Consider the following 13265-nt stretch of genomic DNA (forward strand, 5'->3'; position numbering starts at 1 on the left):
CAGCTTTGCCTGATTCTCCCATGACTGCAACCACTTTTCCTGGGGTTCTGCAGCATGCTTCCCAATTTGGGTCAAAGGCCCCTCCTTTAAGCCCCCCTGGCCTTTAAGCCTCTCTCCTTGACCTCCTGTAATACGGTCATCCCCCTCCTGCCCTAAGGATATACCCTCGTAACAGGATACTGAAAGGTGTTTTCGAATGAATGAATCAATGAGACAGATCTAACAACGATCATAAACAGAGCAAAATATGTACTTCAAAGTGGTAACGCTGGCTGTTTCTGGTGAGTGTTATTTTGAGTTACGTTTTTTTTTTTTTTTTTTGCTTATTGGTATTTTCTGATGTTTCGGTAATTGAGTAGGTTTTGTTTTTGTAATTAAAAAAAACACCACCAAAGGAAACTTCATTTTGAAAAATATACGAAACGGTTTTGGGATTTCAAAAGTAGGGCGAATCTCCTCATCCTCTGGTGAGAAACAGGAAAGGAACGTTTAAGGGGCCATAGAATTTCTACAAGTGAAGATGGGAAGGCAGGCCAGCCAGAGGGCACACACCACATGCCACGTGCAGGCCTGGGGTGCTGGGGAGGGCAGAGTGTCCCCTACAGATGCAAGATGAGGAATTTTAACTTCCTGAATGTGGGGAGCTGCGGAAAGTATTTTTTTCTTCCAGCTGTACTGAGATATAATTGACCTACAGCACTGTGTAAATTTAAGGTGTACGACATAGTGATTTGACTCACATACATCATGAAATGATTACCACAGTGGGTTTAGTGAATATCCACATCTCATACGCATACATTAAAGAAATAGAAAAATATTTATATCTTCTCCTTGTGATGACAGCTCAGGATTTATTCTCTTAACAATTTTCCTTTATAACTTGCAGCAGTGTTAATTATACGTATTATATTGTACATTACATCCCTAGTATTTATTTACCTTATAACAGGAAGTTTGTCCCTTTTGACTACCTTCATCCAGTTCCCCTTCCCCTCCCCTCCCCACCTCTGGTAACCACAAATCTGATCTCTTTTTCTGAGTTTGTTTGCTTCTTTTTGAAGTATAATTGACTACAACACTGTGTTAGTTCATGATACATAACACAGTGATTCGATATTTCTATACATTTCAAAATGATCACAAGTCTAGTTACCATGTCACCATATGAAGATATTACATAATTATGGACTATATTCCCCACTCTGTACATTTCATTCCCATGACTCATTTATTCTGTAAGTGAAAGTTTGTGCCTCTTAATCTCCCTCACCTAATTCTCTCCTACCCCTACCCGCCTTCCCTGTGGCAACCACCTGTTTGTTCTCTGTGTCTATGACTGTTTCTGTTTAGTTATATTTGTTTTTTTAGATTCCACATGTATGTGAAATCATACAGTATCTGGTTTTCTCTCTCTGATTTATTTCACTCCACATAATACCCTCTAGGTCCATCCATGTTGCTGCAAGTGGCAAGATTTCATTCTTTTTTACGGCTGAGTAATATTCCATTGTGTATATATACATCTTCTTTATCCCTTCATCTATTGATGGACACTTATGCTGTTTCCATATCTTGGCTACTGTAAATAATGTTGCAATGAACACAGGGGTGCAAATATATTTTCAAGTAGTGCTTTCATTTTCTTTGGATAAATACCCAGGAGGAGAATTGCTGGGTAGTTCTCTTTTTAATTTTTTTAAGGAACCTCCATACTGCTTTCCATAGTGGCTGCACCAATTTACATTCCCCCCAACAGTGTAGGAGGGTTCCCTGTTCTCCACATCCTCGCCAACATTTATCATTTGCGGGACATTTTTGAGCGGAGGAGAAACTAAGAACTCTGGCACTGGAGCATCAAAGAGGTAGCAGTGGGCAGAGTCAAAGGGCAAGAGGGCGGGTGATGGGGGGTAGAGGCAAAGACAGAAGCCAAGCTACAGCCTTTGTCTTCTCCTCTGGGCCATCTGAACCTCAAGTTCAGGAAGCACTCCCGGACTGCCCGGCCCTCAGACATATTACTATTCAGTGATGGTAACTGAGAATTACTCCCATAAGCCTCCGACCGACCTTCCCACCTGGACGGCGAGCTTCTAATTCCTCCTGCTCCGCATGATGTGCCGAGTAACAGTGTGCTTCACGAGTGAAGGTTTGCAAGGAGCCGCCCCAGGGAGACATAAGGCCAGGCAGCTTCCCTTTAAATCGAGGCCAAAGCAAGAAGAGCCCTCATTCTGCGGGCAGCCGGCCTTGGGTTAAGAGACCTCGGCCCCGACCACGGGGGAAGGTCTCCCAAAGTAGAGGGCTCGGGAAGGGCGGAAACCAGGCGACAACCGGAAGGGCGAGGCCTCCACTTACTCTGGGACGAAAACAGCCGAAGATGACGGACTGGAAAGACCCCAGGACTGTTGGGAGGAAACGGGGAGCATGGCGGGAAGTCAAGGCCGGCCGACTCGGTGGGAAGGGCTGAGCCAGAAGCGGGAGGGGCCGCGGCCACCGGACCGGACCGGGGCGGGGCGGGGCGGGGCGGGGCAGGTGGGGCGGGGGCGGGGGCCGGCGGGGCGGGGGCCGGCGGGGCGGGGGCCGGCGGGGCGGGGGCCGGCGGGGGCCGGCGGGGCGGGGCTGGGGGGCGGGGCCCGGCACATGCGCACCGCGGCAGCGCGCGCCCGAAGAGTGGCACTTTTTAAAAGTGCAGCCCTGAGGCCAACCCGCAGCCGCCAGCACCTCGGTCCGAAGCCTGGTCCCGCCCGTCCCGGCCTCAAGCGCCCCCGTCCCACACCAGTCCGGCCCAGGCCAGTCTAGCGCGCACCATGCCGGTCAAAGGAGGCACCAAGTGCATCAAATATCTGCTGTTCGGATTTAACTTCATCTTCTGGGTGAGTGAGCGCAACTGCCGCGCGCTCCTCTCCGGGGCCACCTGTCCGCCCCGGGCACCCGGTCCACGGTTGCGGTTGCCGGTCACCGGCATCGCCTGCGCAGGGGAAGACTCCTGGCCGTAGGAGAGGGCACTGCGGCCGCCAGCTGGCTCCTCGGCGGGGGCCGACACTGGCTGGGAGGGCGCGTTGGTCCGGGGCTGGTCCGAAGCGGGGCCGGCAGGGGGCTCGGGGCCCTAGTGAGCCGGGGGTGGGGGGGGTGTGTGTTTGCTCCCACCTCGATCCCCTCCGAGTGCAGGAGGGAGAAACGGAGCACCCCCTCTGCTGGGGACTCAAGGCCCTGCCCGAGGGGGACTGTGGCGGGCAGTGCAGCTCGTGACCCGGGTGGGGTCCCCCCGAGTGGCCGAGGCCGCGGGGAGGGGAGGATGCGGACCCTCCAAGGGACTAAGGTGGCGCCGGAGGAGCTCAGTGAAGGTCTGTTCGCACCTTTACGCCGGAGAGCAAGGGGCGCGCCGGTCGCGGGTGTCAGCGTCCCGGGCCCCGTCCCTGAATGAGCGTCGGGATCCCTCCTCCACCCCCGAGGAGGAACCTTCAGGCCCCCATGTTCTCAGACTGATTCTGAGCCGGCGTGAGAAAGTCCGAGCTCCCTCGAAACTACCTGAAAGACTAGCTTGTCTTGATTTTTTTTTTTTTTTTCCCCGAAGAAGCGATAAGTATCTGAGCTGGCGAGAACTCCGGGAGAGTTGGGGAGGGGTGGGGCAGATGCCTATCGGCGCCCTCAGTAGGATGAGTCCTGTGTTTCTCCATTTCCGGGAGAGATCAGGTGCCGGCCTCACCGCCTTCCCCGCCAGCCCACCCAGCAGCCGGGCGGGGCCACAGGGAGTGGACTGTCACCTGGGGAGGACGCAGGCCAGGGAGCTCCAGGACTCCCGCTGCCGGCCACTCTCGGCCTGTCTGCAAATGGGAAGGCGAAGGCCGGCAGCAGGGAAGGGGAGTGACCCCTCGGCACCTCTCCTTGTGGGATTAGGGGCCACCCAAAGAAAGGAGCAAGGAATAGGGGACCTTGGTGTCCTGGTTCACGGGCCACATCCCCTGCTCACAGGTGGACAGTATTTGCCCCTTTGCAGTCAGGAAAGCATTTGGAAAGGCAGGCCCTGTGCCACTCTCGATAGAGATGGCTGTAGAAGCAGGGGCGAGCCACCAGAGGCTTGTAACAAAAATGTGCTTATTTCCTTGGAGCTGCTTCCCCATGAACCCCAGGGAAAATCTCCTGAGATTTAATCCTCTCTCTGGAGCTGACGGGGTATGAGATTGACCTGCCCTTGCAAGACTCATCACACCCAACACCTGCTCTAGTGAGGACAGTGCATAGGTGTGCCCTGCCCAGCCCATGGCCTGCTCTAGGGAGACCCTCCTGTGGTGGGCACCCCCTCCTCCCGGGTGTCCCTGCCAGCCAGCTAGCTGCCAGCCTTGGCTCCCCCCTCTCCCCAACTCCGGCTCTAGGAAAGAGCGTCGAAGGCTCCTTAGCCCCGCCCCACCCCGCCCTTGTCCTTTAAGGAGTTTTCCTCTCCCTCCTCCCTAGCGCTGTCTCTCCCCTGCCAGTCTCTTGGTTACTCCTCAGCTATCTGCCCGGGCTGTGTGAGGGTTTGGGGCGTGGGGACCCACGGACTCCCAGGGTGCCTCCATACCCCCCGCCCCGTGGCACCTGCAGGAGCCTGGCGGGAGGCTCTCAGGCCACTCAGGTATCTGCTCAGCCTCTCACTGACTCCAGCCTGCCACCTCACTGTATCCAGACCTGCCCCTGCCTGGGCTAGGTGCTGCTGATGGGCTGTGTCATCTGAAACAGAAATGACTCATTCTGGGAACGGCTGGGTATAGAATTAGAAATGACTTTTGAGGTCATTCAGTCCAGCCTCCTCTTCACAGCGAGGAAGCGGGAACCAGAGAGGGGCTGACCTGCCCAGCGTCACGGGAACCCAGCCAATACCCCAACCCCTAGGTCCCGTAAGTCCTGTCCTCTTCCGCCTCCATCACAAAACCAACAAGGGGACCTGGTAACGGGTGGTGTATGGGGGTCAGCAGTAGCTTCATGTCTCTGAATCATTTATTGTTCAGTCGTCCTGTATTCAGGTCCCTGTAGAGATGAAGCCCTCATCTCCCTCCTAGGAGGTGTTGGAATAAAGGAACACCATGATCCCCTTGTGCAGTGTGTTACTGCAAAGTCCTTTTCCAAATCTCATTGTACAGCCAGAGCAGGTAGCATTATCCCCATTTTACTGATGACCAGGAAACTAGTCCCCAGAGAGGTTCCACGACTCAGCCAGGGTCATGTGGCAGGATAGCATCAGAGGTAAGTTTGAAGGCAGGTCTGGTTGGCTCCAAGTTCAGCATGCTTTCCATCACCACCTACTGCTGTACCCAGCTGAGTGGGAATGAAAGGAGGGTGGCAACAAGCTCTCAAAAAATAACTTAAGAGAAGCTATGACCTGAGGGAACTGCTTGCTTGGATTGTTATGACGTCATCACTTCCCTTTCTCCCTTGAGACCAGGAATGTATAAACTTGGTGTTTGGGACCTGATGTGGGCCTTGAAGAGCAGGAGTTGGGAGGCTAGGGGCCACCAGGACCTCATGGACAGAGGATGCTGAGGGGTGGTCCAGCAGGGATCCAGAGAGGAGAAGCCCACCTCAGCAGCAGTGGGATGATTGGGGCGGGGGAGGGGAGCAGGGTACCTCTTCCCTGGCCCCCACTCTCATCCCTGTGGGACCCTCAGTGACAGCAGAGCCTGCACTGCCTGCCCTCCCCAAGTAGGGCCTCTGGTGCCCGCAGCTAAGCCAGCAGTCAGGCTGTTCTTCCAGTGCCCCCAGGACCCTAACTTCCCAGCTCTCTTTCAGTTGTTTCTGGGTTTCCTTCAGACCTCTTTGCCTACCCACCCTCCAAAAAATTTCCATGGGGAAACGTTGTACGATGCCAAAGGGGCAGCCTCAGCTGTACAGTGGGGAACCGGGGCTGGTCCAGGCCAGGAGCAAGGCCTTCACATTCTACCCCACCCCTCACCCCTTTGTTCCCTGCCTCTCACCCGTCTCCTCCCTCACTGATGGGAATAGCAGGGAATTTCTCTCTCCCGAGAAATGGTGTCTCGCAGGCCCAAGGCAGGCTTCACGGAAACAGGGACAGAGGCCTGGACCAGAGTTCAGGCACCTGGGTGTTAGTCCAGCTCTGCCCCCAGTTCACTTTGAGCAGGTCACTTTTGAATTCCAGACCTCAGTTTCCTCATCTGTAAAACCAGTGGGTTGGAGCAAATGGTCCAAAAAGGTCCCTTCAGTAGCTCAGTCTACGAAACCAGCCCCACCCCCAGGGCCTACAGCAAAGGACATTCCCACACAACCCGAAATAGGAGTCAGGAAATGGAAGTGTGCAGTGGGTACCCAGGCTTGACTCAGAGCGTGGCTTCATTTCATTCAGAGGCCTCTTGACGTCTGGGGCCTGAGTCGTGCCTCTCTTTCCCGTTAACCCCAAGTTCCCTCCACTCCCCCTGCGTGGGGTCCCTCTGTCTGGGGGGGTTCTCTGTTTTGGTCGCCCTCAGCCTTTTGTGGCAGTGCAGTCCAGTGGTCAGAGTAGCTCTGGGTTGGATTTGCGCGTCACCGGGTGGAGCTGGTGCCTACCCCCTGGGGTTGCTGTGGGTTACATGAGCGCATGCGCGTGATGCACTTAGCCCAGGAGCCTAGTCCTGGATGAGGAGTAAACTTCCAGCCGTAGCTTTTGTCATCCCTGTGTGGAAAGGGGGTTGAGGAGGTGGGGAGGGTGGGAGCAATGGCCTGAGGAAGTGTGGAAGTTGAAACCTGAGAGAGGTAGCCAGGTGCACACCCCACGTCCACACACGTCCCCCCTTCTTCTCGTCCTGCATCACTGCCAGCCTCGTTCCTCCACACACCTCTGCGATTCCCACATCAGGACCCTGACTCCATTTCATGTGTGGCCGCCCGTCTGACTGTGGGGCAGCCCCACTTCTGAAACTAAAACTGCGTGCGGAGAAATCCGGGATGCGGGGTCCGGGGGGGGGGGGGGGGGGATGGACGAGCGGGGTGGCACTGGCAGAAGCCCCTCCCACCCAACCTGCTGCTTCACCCAGAAGCTGTTTGCCTTCAGTGCTGGACTGAGCAAGCAGCTGGGGCTCTTGCGTGAAATGGCTTCCACCTTTGGCACCCAGACAGCCCGAGCCCTGCGAGAGCCGGCTGTGTTTGCGCAGAGGCTGGCAGGTTTGGGGAGGCCAGGTGTCTGCATCTGCTCAGGAAAATAAGACTTCTCCCTGCCCGGACTCCTGAGGCTTTCCCCCCACTTTGCCCCGCGATGGTTGTCAACAACAGATTGGAGTCGTGATTTGGGGGATGGGGAGAATTCCTCTACACGCGCACACGCACACGCACACTCACCTGGCACCATTCCAGACCTTACCCTCTTGTGCTCAAAGGAAGCAGCTGCCGGTTCAGACCTGAGTTTGGAACTGCTTTGATAAGAAGCCCTTTCGAGGGCCGTCCTCACCCGAGCACTTACTCTGCTAAACGAGTCTTCTGCGGCTTCAGACCTCACACATCACCGTTCTCACATCTTCCTTTTGTGTCAGATGCAAATCTTCACTCTTAACACACAGAGCTGTGTGTCCGTGTTCGATTTGTCTGTTTTCCTGTTCGATTCCATTTTACAAGGAGGCACGGTTTTGGGGATTGGTTGCACAGTTTGGGACTTAATAATACGCCTGGGACTTAACAAAAGCACCTTTTCTGCCAAAGAGCACAAGCCTTGACCATCTTTCTTGGGTGTGTCTGGCTGTGAGGGTGAGGGACCCGACGTCACGGGTTACCGTGGCTTCTGTGGTCCTGTTGCCTCCTTGGTGGCTGCATGTTCTGGAGAGTCTGGGGAGAGGAGCGTGAAGAAAAAGTTTCAGGAAGCTGCATGTTTTTTGTGCCGTGTTCCTGCCTCCCCCCGGGGGCGGGGTCAGGGGAACTTTATTTGGAGCCGCCTCAGGTCTTTTCAACCAAAGACTTGCAGAAACCGTCTTTCCCTCTTACTTACAGAAGAGCAATGACTTCATGGTTTGGGGCTTTGAAAATCTGGGGAAGAGCCTGTCGAACCCAGGTTCACGCAGAGGTAATCATTTGCAACTGAGGGAATTAAGGAGACCAAAAGCGCTAATCTAAACAATATATATTTTTTTATTTTATGTTTTTAAAGTCTGACTGCAGATCACTTGCCTGTTTCATTCCGTGGAAAAAGTAATGCTGGTCCAGGGACATTTGCATTTTCCGTCAAGTGATGGCAGGCAGCTGTGGAAAGCAGCATCCCGTCTCCAGATGAGATAATTTTATTTTAATTACATCCATCCAGTAATTCCTCCCCTCCACCAAAGAAATACTTAGTTCTGGATAGTTTTTTGTTTGGTTTTTTTAAAATAAATTTATTTATTTTTTATTTACTTATCTTGGGCTGCGTTGGGTCTTCGTTGCTGCGCGGGCTTTCTCTAGTTGCAGCGAGCCAGGGCTACTCTTCATTGAGGTGCATGGGCTTCTCATTGTAGTGGCTTCTCCTGTTGCGGAGCACGGGCTCTAGGCACACGGGCTTAAGTAGTTGTGGCACATGGGCTCAGTAGTTGTGGCTCGCAGGCTCTAGAGCACAGGCTCAGTAGTTGTGGCACACGGGCTTGGTTGCCCCACGGCATGTGGGATCCTCCCGGACCAGAGTTCGAACCCACGTCCCCTGCATTGGCAGGAGGATTCCCAGCCACTGCGCCACCAGGGACGTCCCTGGATAGCTTTTAAGTACTGCTTGCTGTCATCCTCGACTGGCAGGTCCGAACATTTTGGGGGAATCCCATGAAATCAATGGGACCTGCCTCCAGAAACACACAGTCCCCGTTTTTTTGCTTTTTTCTCCAGAGACCCATGAACCTCCCCATATCAAACACCGCATATTGGTTTCCAGGCAACCCCTGCTCTGTCCGGAATCCCACGTTTCTGCCATGAGGTGTGGGTTGCCTCACTGCTCTCCAGGACTGCGCAGGGGAGCTGGGGGGACTTTGAGGAGGGCATTAGAGAGCCCCTAAGTTCTCCGAGGATCAAGGGCAGCCCTGACTGGAGCTCTGGCCTCCCCACCCATCCTTGCTCTGACTGTCAGCTTAATCCTCGACCAAGGAGTGGCTTGGACTCGAGATTAATTTAAGGAATGTTCTGTATTCCTAGTCCTGGAGCTTGGGCGATTTGTCTGGAGCTTGGGTGATTTGTCTTTGCTGGGAAAGAGCAGGGTCCTGTCTTTCCCACAAATGGAAACTAGAAGGCTCGGCTGGCCTTCTCTGGCCTTGCCCCTGAGGACTTTGGAAAGGGAGATGCGTCTCCCTGGCGTCGCTGGAGACGCAGACCTCTGAGTTGCGATGTACAGCCTGGCTAAGCCCGCTGACTTGGAGGAGAGGGGCCAGATCTGTTTGATCCCAGGGAAGATCCCTGCGTAGAGAGGTGTGTGGACTGTTGACGTGGAGAAAGTCAGTCAGTCCTTTTGCTCAGTCCTCTTGCCAAGCATTGTGCAAGGGAGCAGAAACGGTGTCCCTGGCTGTGTCAGGGAAGTCACCCTCCACAGCCTACCTGCTACACTCTCAAGGTCCCAGTATTCACCTCTCTCAGACCCAGGCAGATGGGGGCCATGACTTCTACTGAGCCCCTGCCTCCAAACTGCTGAGAGGAGGCCCCTTTTCCTCCCAGTCTGAGCTGCATGTCAGTGTCCAAGGGCAGAAACAACACCACACGTGGGTCATAGGAGAAAATCCTTGACTGGGGGTTAAAAATATAATAAAGTAAATTAGACCATTTTAGTGAATTCAAAACACGTTTCTATAGCATTTTAGTTTTAATTTATCTTTAAACTTACACTGATTGAATCAGTAGCAAATGATAAGGTTGATTTATTAAAGCTTTAAATGAAAGATCAGCAAAATCATACATAGTTGCGAATTCATTGCTTTTCAATTGAATGGAAGTTTGGGGGGTGTGTGTGTGTTTTAATTTTATTGAAGTACAGTTGATTTACAATGCTGTGTTTAATTTCTGCTCTACAGCATGTGTGTGTTTTAATTGAAGTATGATTGACACACAACATTCCTTTAGTTTCCAGTGTACAACGTAGTGATTTGACATTCATACACGTTGCAAAATGATTGCCAGAGTAAGTCTACTTACCATCTGTCACCATACAAAGTTACAGAATTTTTTTTTCTTGAGATGAGAGCAGCTTTCAAATTTGCAAAACAATATCACTGACTATAGTTACCTTGCTGTACATCATATCCCCATGACTTATTTATTTTATAACTGAAAATTTGTACCTCTGAATCCCCTTCGCCCATTTCACCCACCTCCCCAGCCTTCCTTCCCTCAGGCAACCACCAATCTGTTCTCTGTGTCTATGGGTTTGGTTTGGTTTGGTTTGTTCATTTGTTTTGTTTTCCAGATTTCATTTAGCATAATACCCTCCAGGTCCATCCATGTTGTCACAAATGGTGTGATTTCTTTCTTTTTTATGGCTGAATAATATTCTATTGTATCTATGTACCACGTCTTCTTTATACATTCATCTATGGATGGACACTTAGGTTGTTTCCATGCCTTGGCTATTGTAAATAGTGCTGCAGTGAACATAGGGGTGCATGTGTCTTTTCGAATTAGTGTTTTCATGTTCTTTGGATATGTAACCGGAAGTGAAATTGCTGGATCATGTGGTAGTTCTATTTTTAATCTTTTGAGAAACCACCACACTGTTTTCCATACTGGGTGCACCAATTTACATTTCCACCAAGACTGCACAAGGTTCCCTTTCTCCACATCATCATTAACGCTTGTTATTTGTTGTCTTTTGGATAATAGCCATTGTGACAGGTATAACATGATATCTGATTGTGGTTTTGATTTGCATTTCCCTGATGTTTAGTGATGTTGAACATCTTTTCATGTGCCTGTTGGCCATCTGTATGTCTTCTTTGGGAAGTTTAGTTTAAAAGATAGTTTGCTATAGACTGTTTGCGCCTCTCCGAATTCATATGTTAAATCCTAAAGTCCAATGCAGTTTTATTTGGAGGTGGGGCTGTTGGGGGTGATTAGGTCATGAGGATGGGGCCCTCATGAATGGAATTAGTGCCCTTATAAGAAGAGGCAGGACTTCTCTGGTGACGGCAGTGGTTAAGAATCCGCCTCCCAATGCAGGGGACATGGGTTCGAGCCCTGGTCCGGGAAGATCCCACATGCCGCGGAGCAACTAAGCCCATGCGCCACAACTACTGAGCCTGAGCTCTAGAGCCCACGAGCCACAACTACTGAGCCCACGTGCTGCAAGTACTGAAGCCCGCGTGTCGCAACTACTGAAGCCCGCGTGCCTAGAGTCCGTGTTCTGCAACAAAGGGAAGCCACTGCAATGAGAAGCCCGTGCACCCACTGCAATGAGAAGCCCGTGCACCGCAACGAAGAGTAGCCCCCGGTCGCCGCAACCAGAGGAAGCCTGCGCACAGCAACGAAGACCCAACACAGCCAAAAATAAATAAATAAAATAAATAAATTTATTTTTAAAAAAAAAGAAGAAGAAGAGGCCCCAGAGTTCCCTTCTCCCTTCAACCATGTGAGATTCTAGTGAGAAGACAGCCCTCTATGAACCAGGAAGCGAGTCCAAACCAGATGCCAAATCTGCTGGTGCCTTGATCTTGGACTTCTACCCTGTCCACAGTGCTTTGTTACAGCAGCCTTAATGGACTAAGACAAAGTTATTTACAAATCCGAATCAAAAACACCTCTTCCCATCTAGATGAACAATTGCAGTGTACCAGTTTGCATGCACCCCTCACATCCATGCCCCCCTCTGTTGTGTGGGAAGCCACCCTCAGCAGAATGTGTCCTGCAGGGACAGGAAACTCATCCCCCTTAAAGACTCTTCTTCCTGCTCACCCAGATGCACTATAAGCGCCTTCTTGTGATGTAGGGCCATGGATTTGAACCTGTTCCTATTATGCTCAAACTTTTTTTTGTTTTTTTAGCCACACTGGGCAGCTTGCGGGATCTTAGTTCCCCGACCAGTGACCAAACCCGGGCCCCCTGCAGTGGAAACACGAAGTCCTAGCCACTGGACCACCAGGGAATTTTCCCTATGCTCAAAAAAAAATTTTTTTTAAATAAATGTATTTATTTATTTTTGGCTGCATGGGGTCTTCGTTGCTGCGTGGGGGCTACTCTTCGTTGCGGTGCGTGGGCTACTCATTGCGGTGGTTTCTCTTGTTGCGGAGCATGGGCTCTAGACGCGTGGGCTTCAGTAGTTGTGGCACTCAGGCTCAGTAGTTGTGGCTCACGGGCTCTAGAGCTCAGACTCAGTAGTTGTGGCGCACGGGCTTAGTTGCTCCGCGGCATGTGGGATCTTCCTGGACAAGGGCTCGAACCTGTGTCCCCTGCACTGGCAGGCAGATTCATAACCACTGCGCCACTGGGGAAGCCCTCCCTATGCTCAAACTTTTTAAAGCCTCCTTTCTACAAGCCTGGGGAAGTCATCCCACACTCTACTTTCCCCACTTCAATCAAATTATAGCCCTGGCTCCCCAAGACAGATAACCCTTAAGAGACCAGAAAACTCATTTCAACTAGAAATTACATTCTCTTCCAGAGCTGGGGAGGGACCCTTAGAATGGGGAGCTGGTGTGATCCTCATGCCTCTCAGGGCCCCATGCCCAGGGCTGTAAGACAGGCCTGCAGTGATGCCCTCTCATTCCCTTTGTCCTCTGCTGGCAGGATGGTGCTGTAAGGGGCGGGCAAAGGCTCTGGGTCCCACCTTCAGGCCATTCCTATAGGGATCCAAGGACAGTGGCCAATGGGCAGCTGCAGCGGTGTCCGCACTTGCCAGGCTTGCAGCAGTGGCAAAGCTGGGACGAGAAGGGAATGTACCAGCTTAGTCTGGAGAGTCTGTTTCCCAGAGCAGGGCTGTGGCCACAATTCTGGCCGGCCAGCAAGAACGTGCCCAGAGCTCTCCAGCCAGAGGCCAGCAAGAGGAGTCCCAGGCTCGCTCTCTAGACTCTGTCCATCAGGCTCCCCCAGAGAGACGCCAGACTCCGATGGCACCTGCAGGCCAGGTGGCCGTGGCAGATACCTTCCTGTCGTGAGAAGATAGGCCCTCTGCTCTTACATGTGGGCTCTCTTGGGGCCTTTACGGATCGAAGACGCCACTTTTGAAATAGAATCAGCTGTGACCAGGAAGGAGAAAGGATAAAAGTGAAAAATGCTGGCCCTGAAATTAACAAAATGGATCAAAAAGACCTTTGAGCTTAGCAAAATGATTGAGAATTTGGGCTTTGCAGTCAGACTGTTCTGGGTCCAGGTTGTAACTC

At 52.2% G+C, this 13265-nt stretch overlaps 2 protein-coding genes across 2 annotated transcripts in view; one reads left to right on the forward strand and one right to left on the reverse strand.

The window, feature by feature from the left end:
• VWF (von Willebrand factor) overlaps positions 1–2500 on the reverse strand; it is a 198747-nt gene extending 196247 nt beyond the window's left edge. Inside the window, exon 1 of the mRNA XM_068561367.1 lies at positions 2353–2500. The gene's annotated coding sequence lies outside the window, so the exon portion shown is untranslated. The remainder of the gene's footprint in view (positions 1–2352) is intronic.
• A 153-nt stretch (positions 2501–2653) lies between these two features.
• Positions 2654–13265, forward strand: part of CD9 (CD9 molecule) — a 35641-nt gene continuing 25029 nt past the window's right edge. Inside the window, exon 1 of the mRNA XM_068560834.1 lies at positions 2654–2870. Coding sequence (XP_068416935.1) covers positions 2805–2870 — 66 coding nt within the window. The 5' untranslated portion in view covers positions 2654–2804. The remainder of the gene's footprint in view (positions 2871–13265) is intronic.

Source organism: Eschrichtius robustus, chromosome 13, assembly GCF_028021215.1.
Source record: "Eschrichtius robustus isolate mEscRob2 chromosome 13, mEscRob2.pri, whole genome shotgun sequence".
NCBI classification, from domain to species: domain Eukaryota; kingdom Metazoa; phylum Chordata; class Mammalia; order Artiodactyla; family Eschrichtiidae; genus Eschrichtius; species Eschrichtius robustus.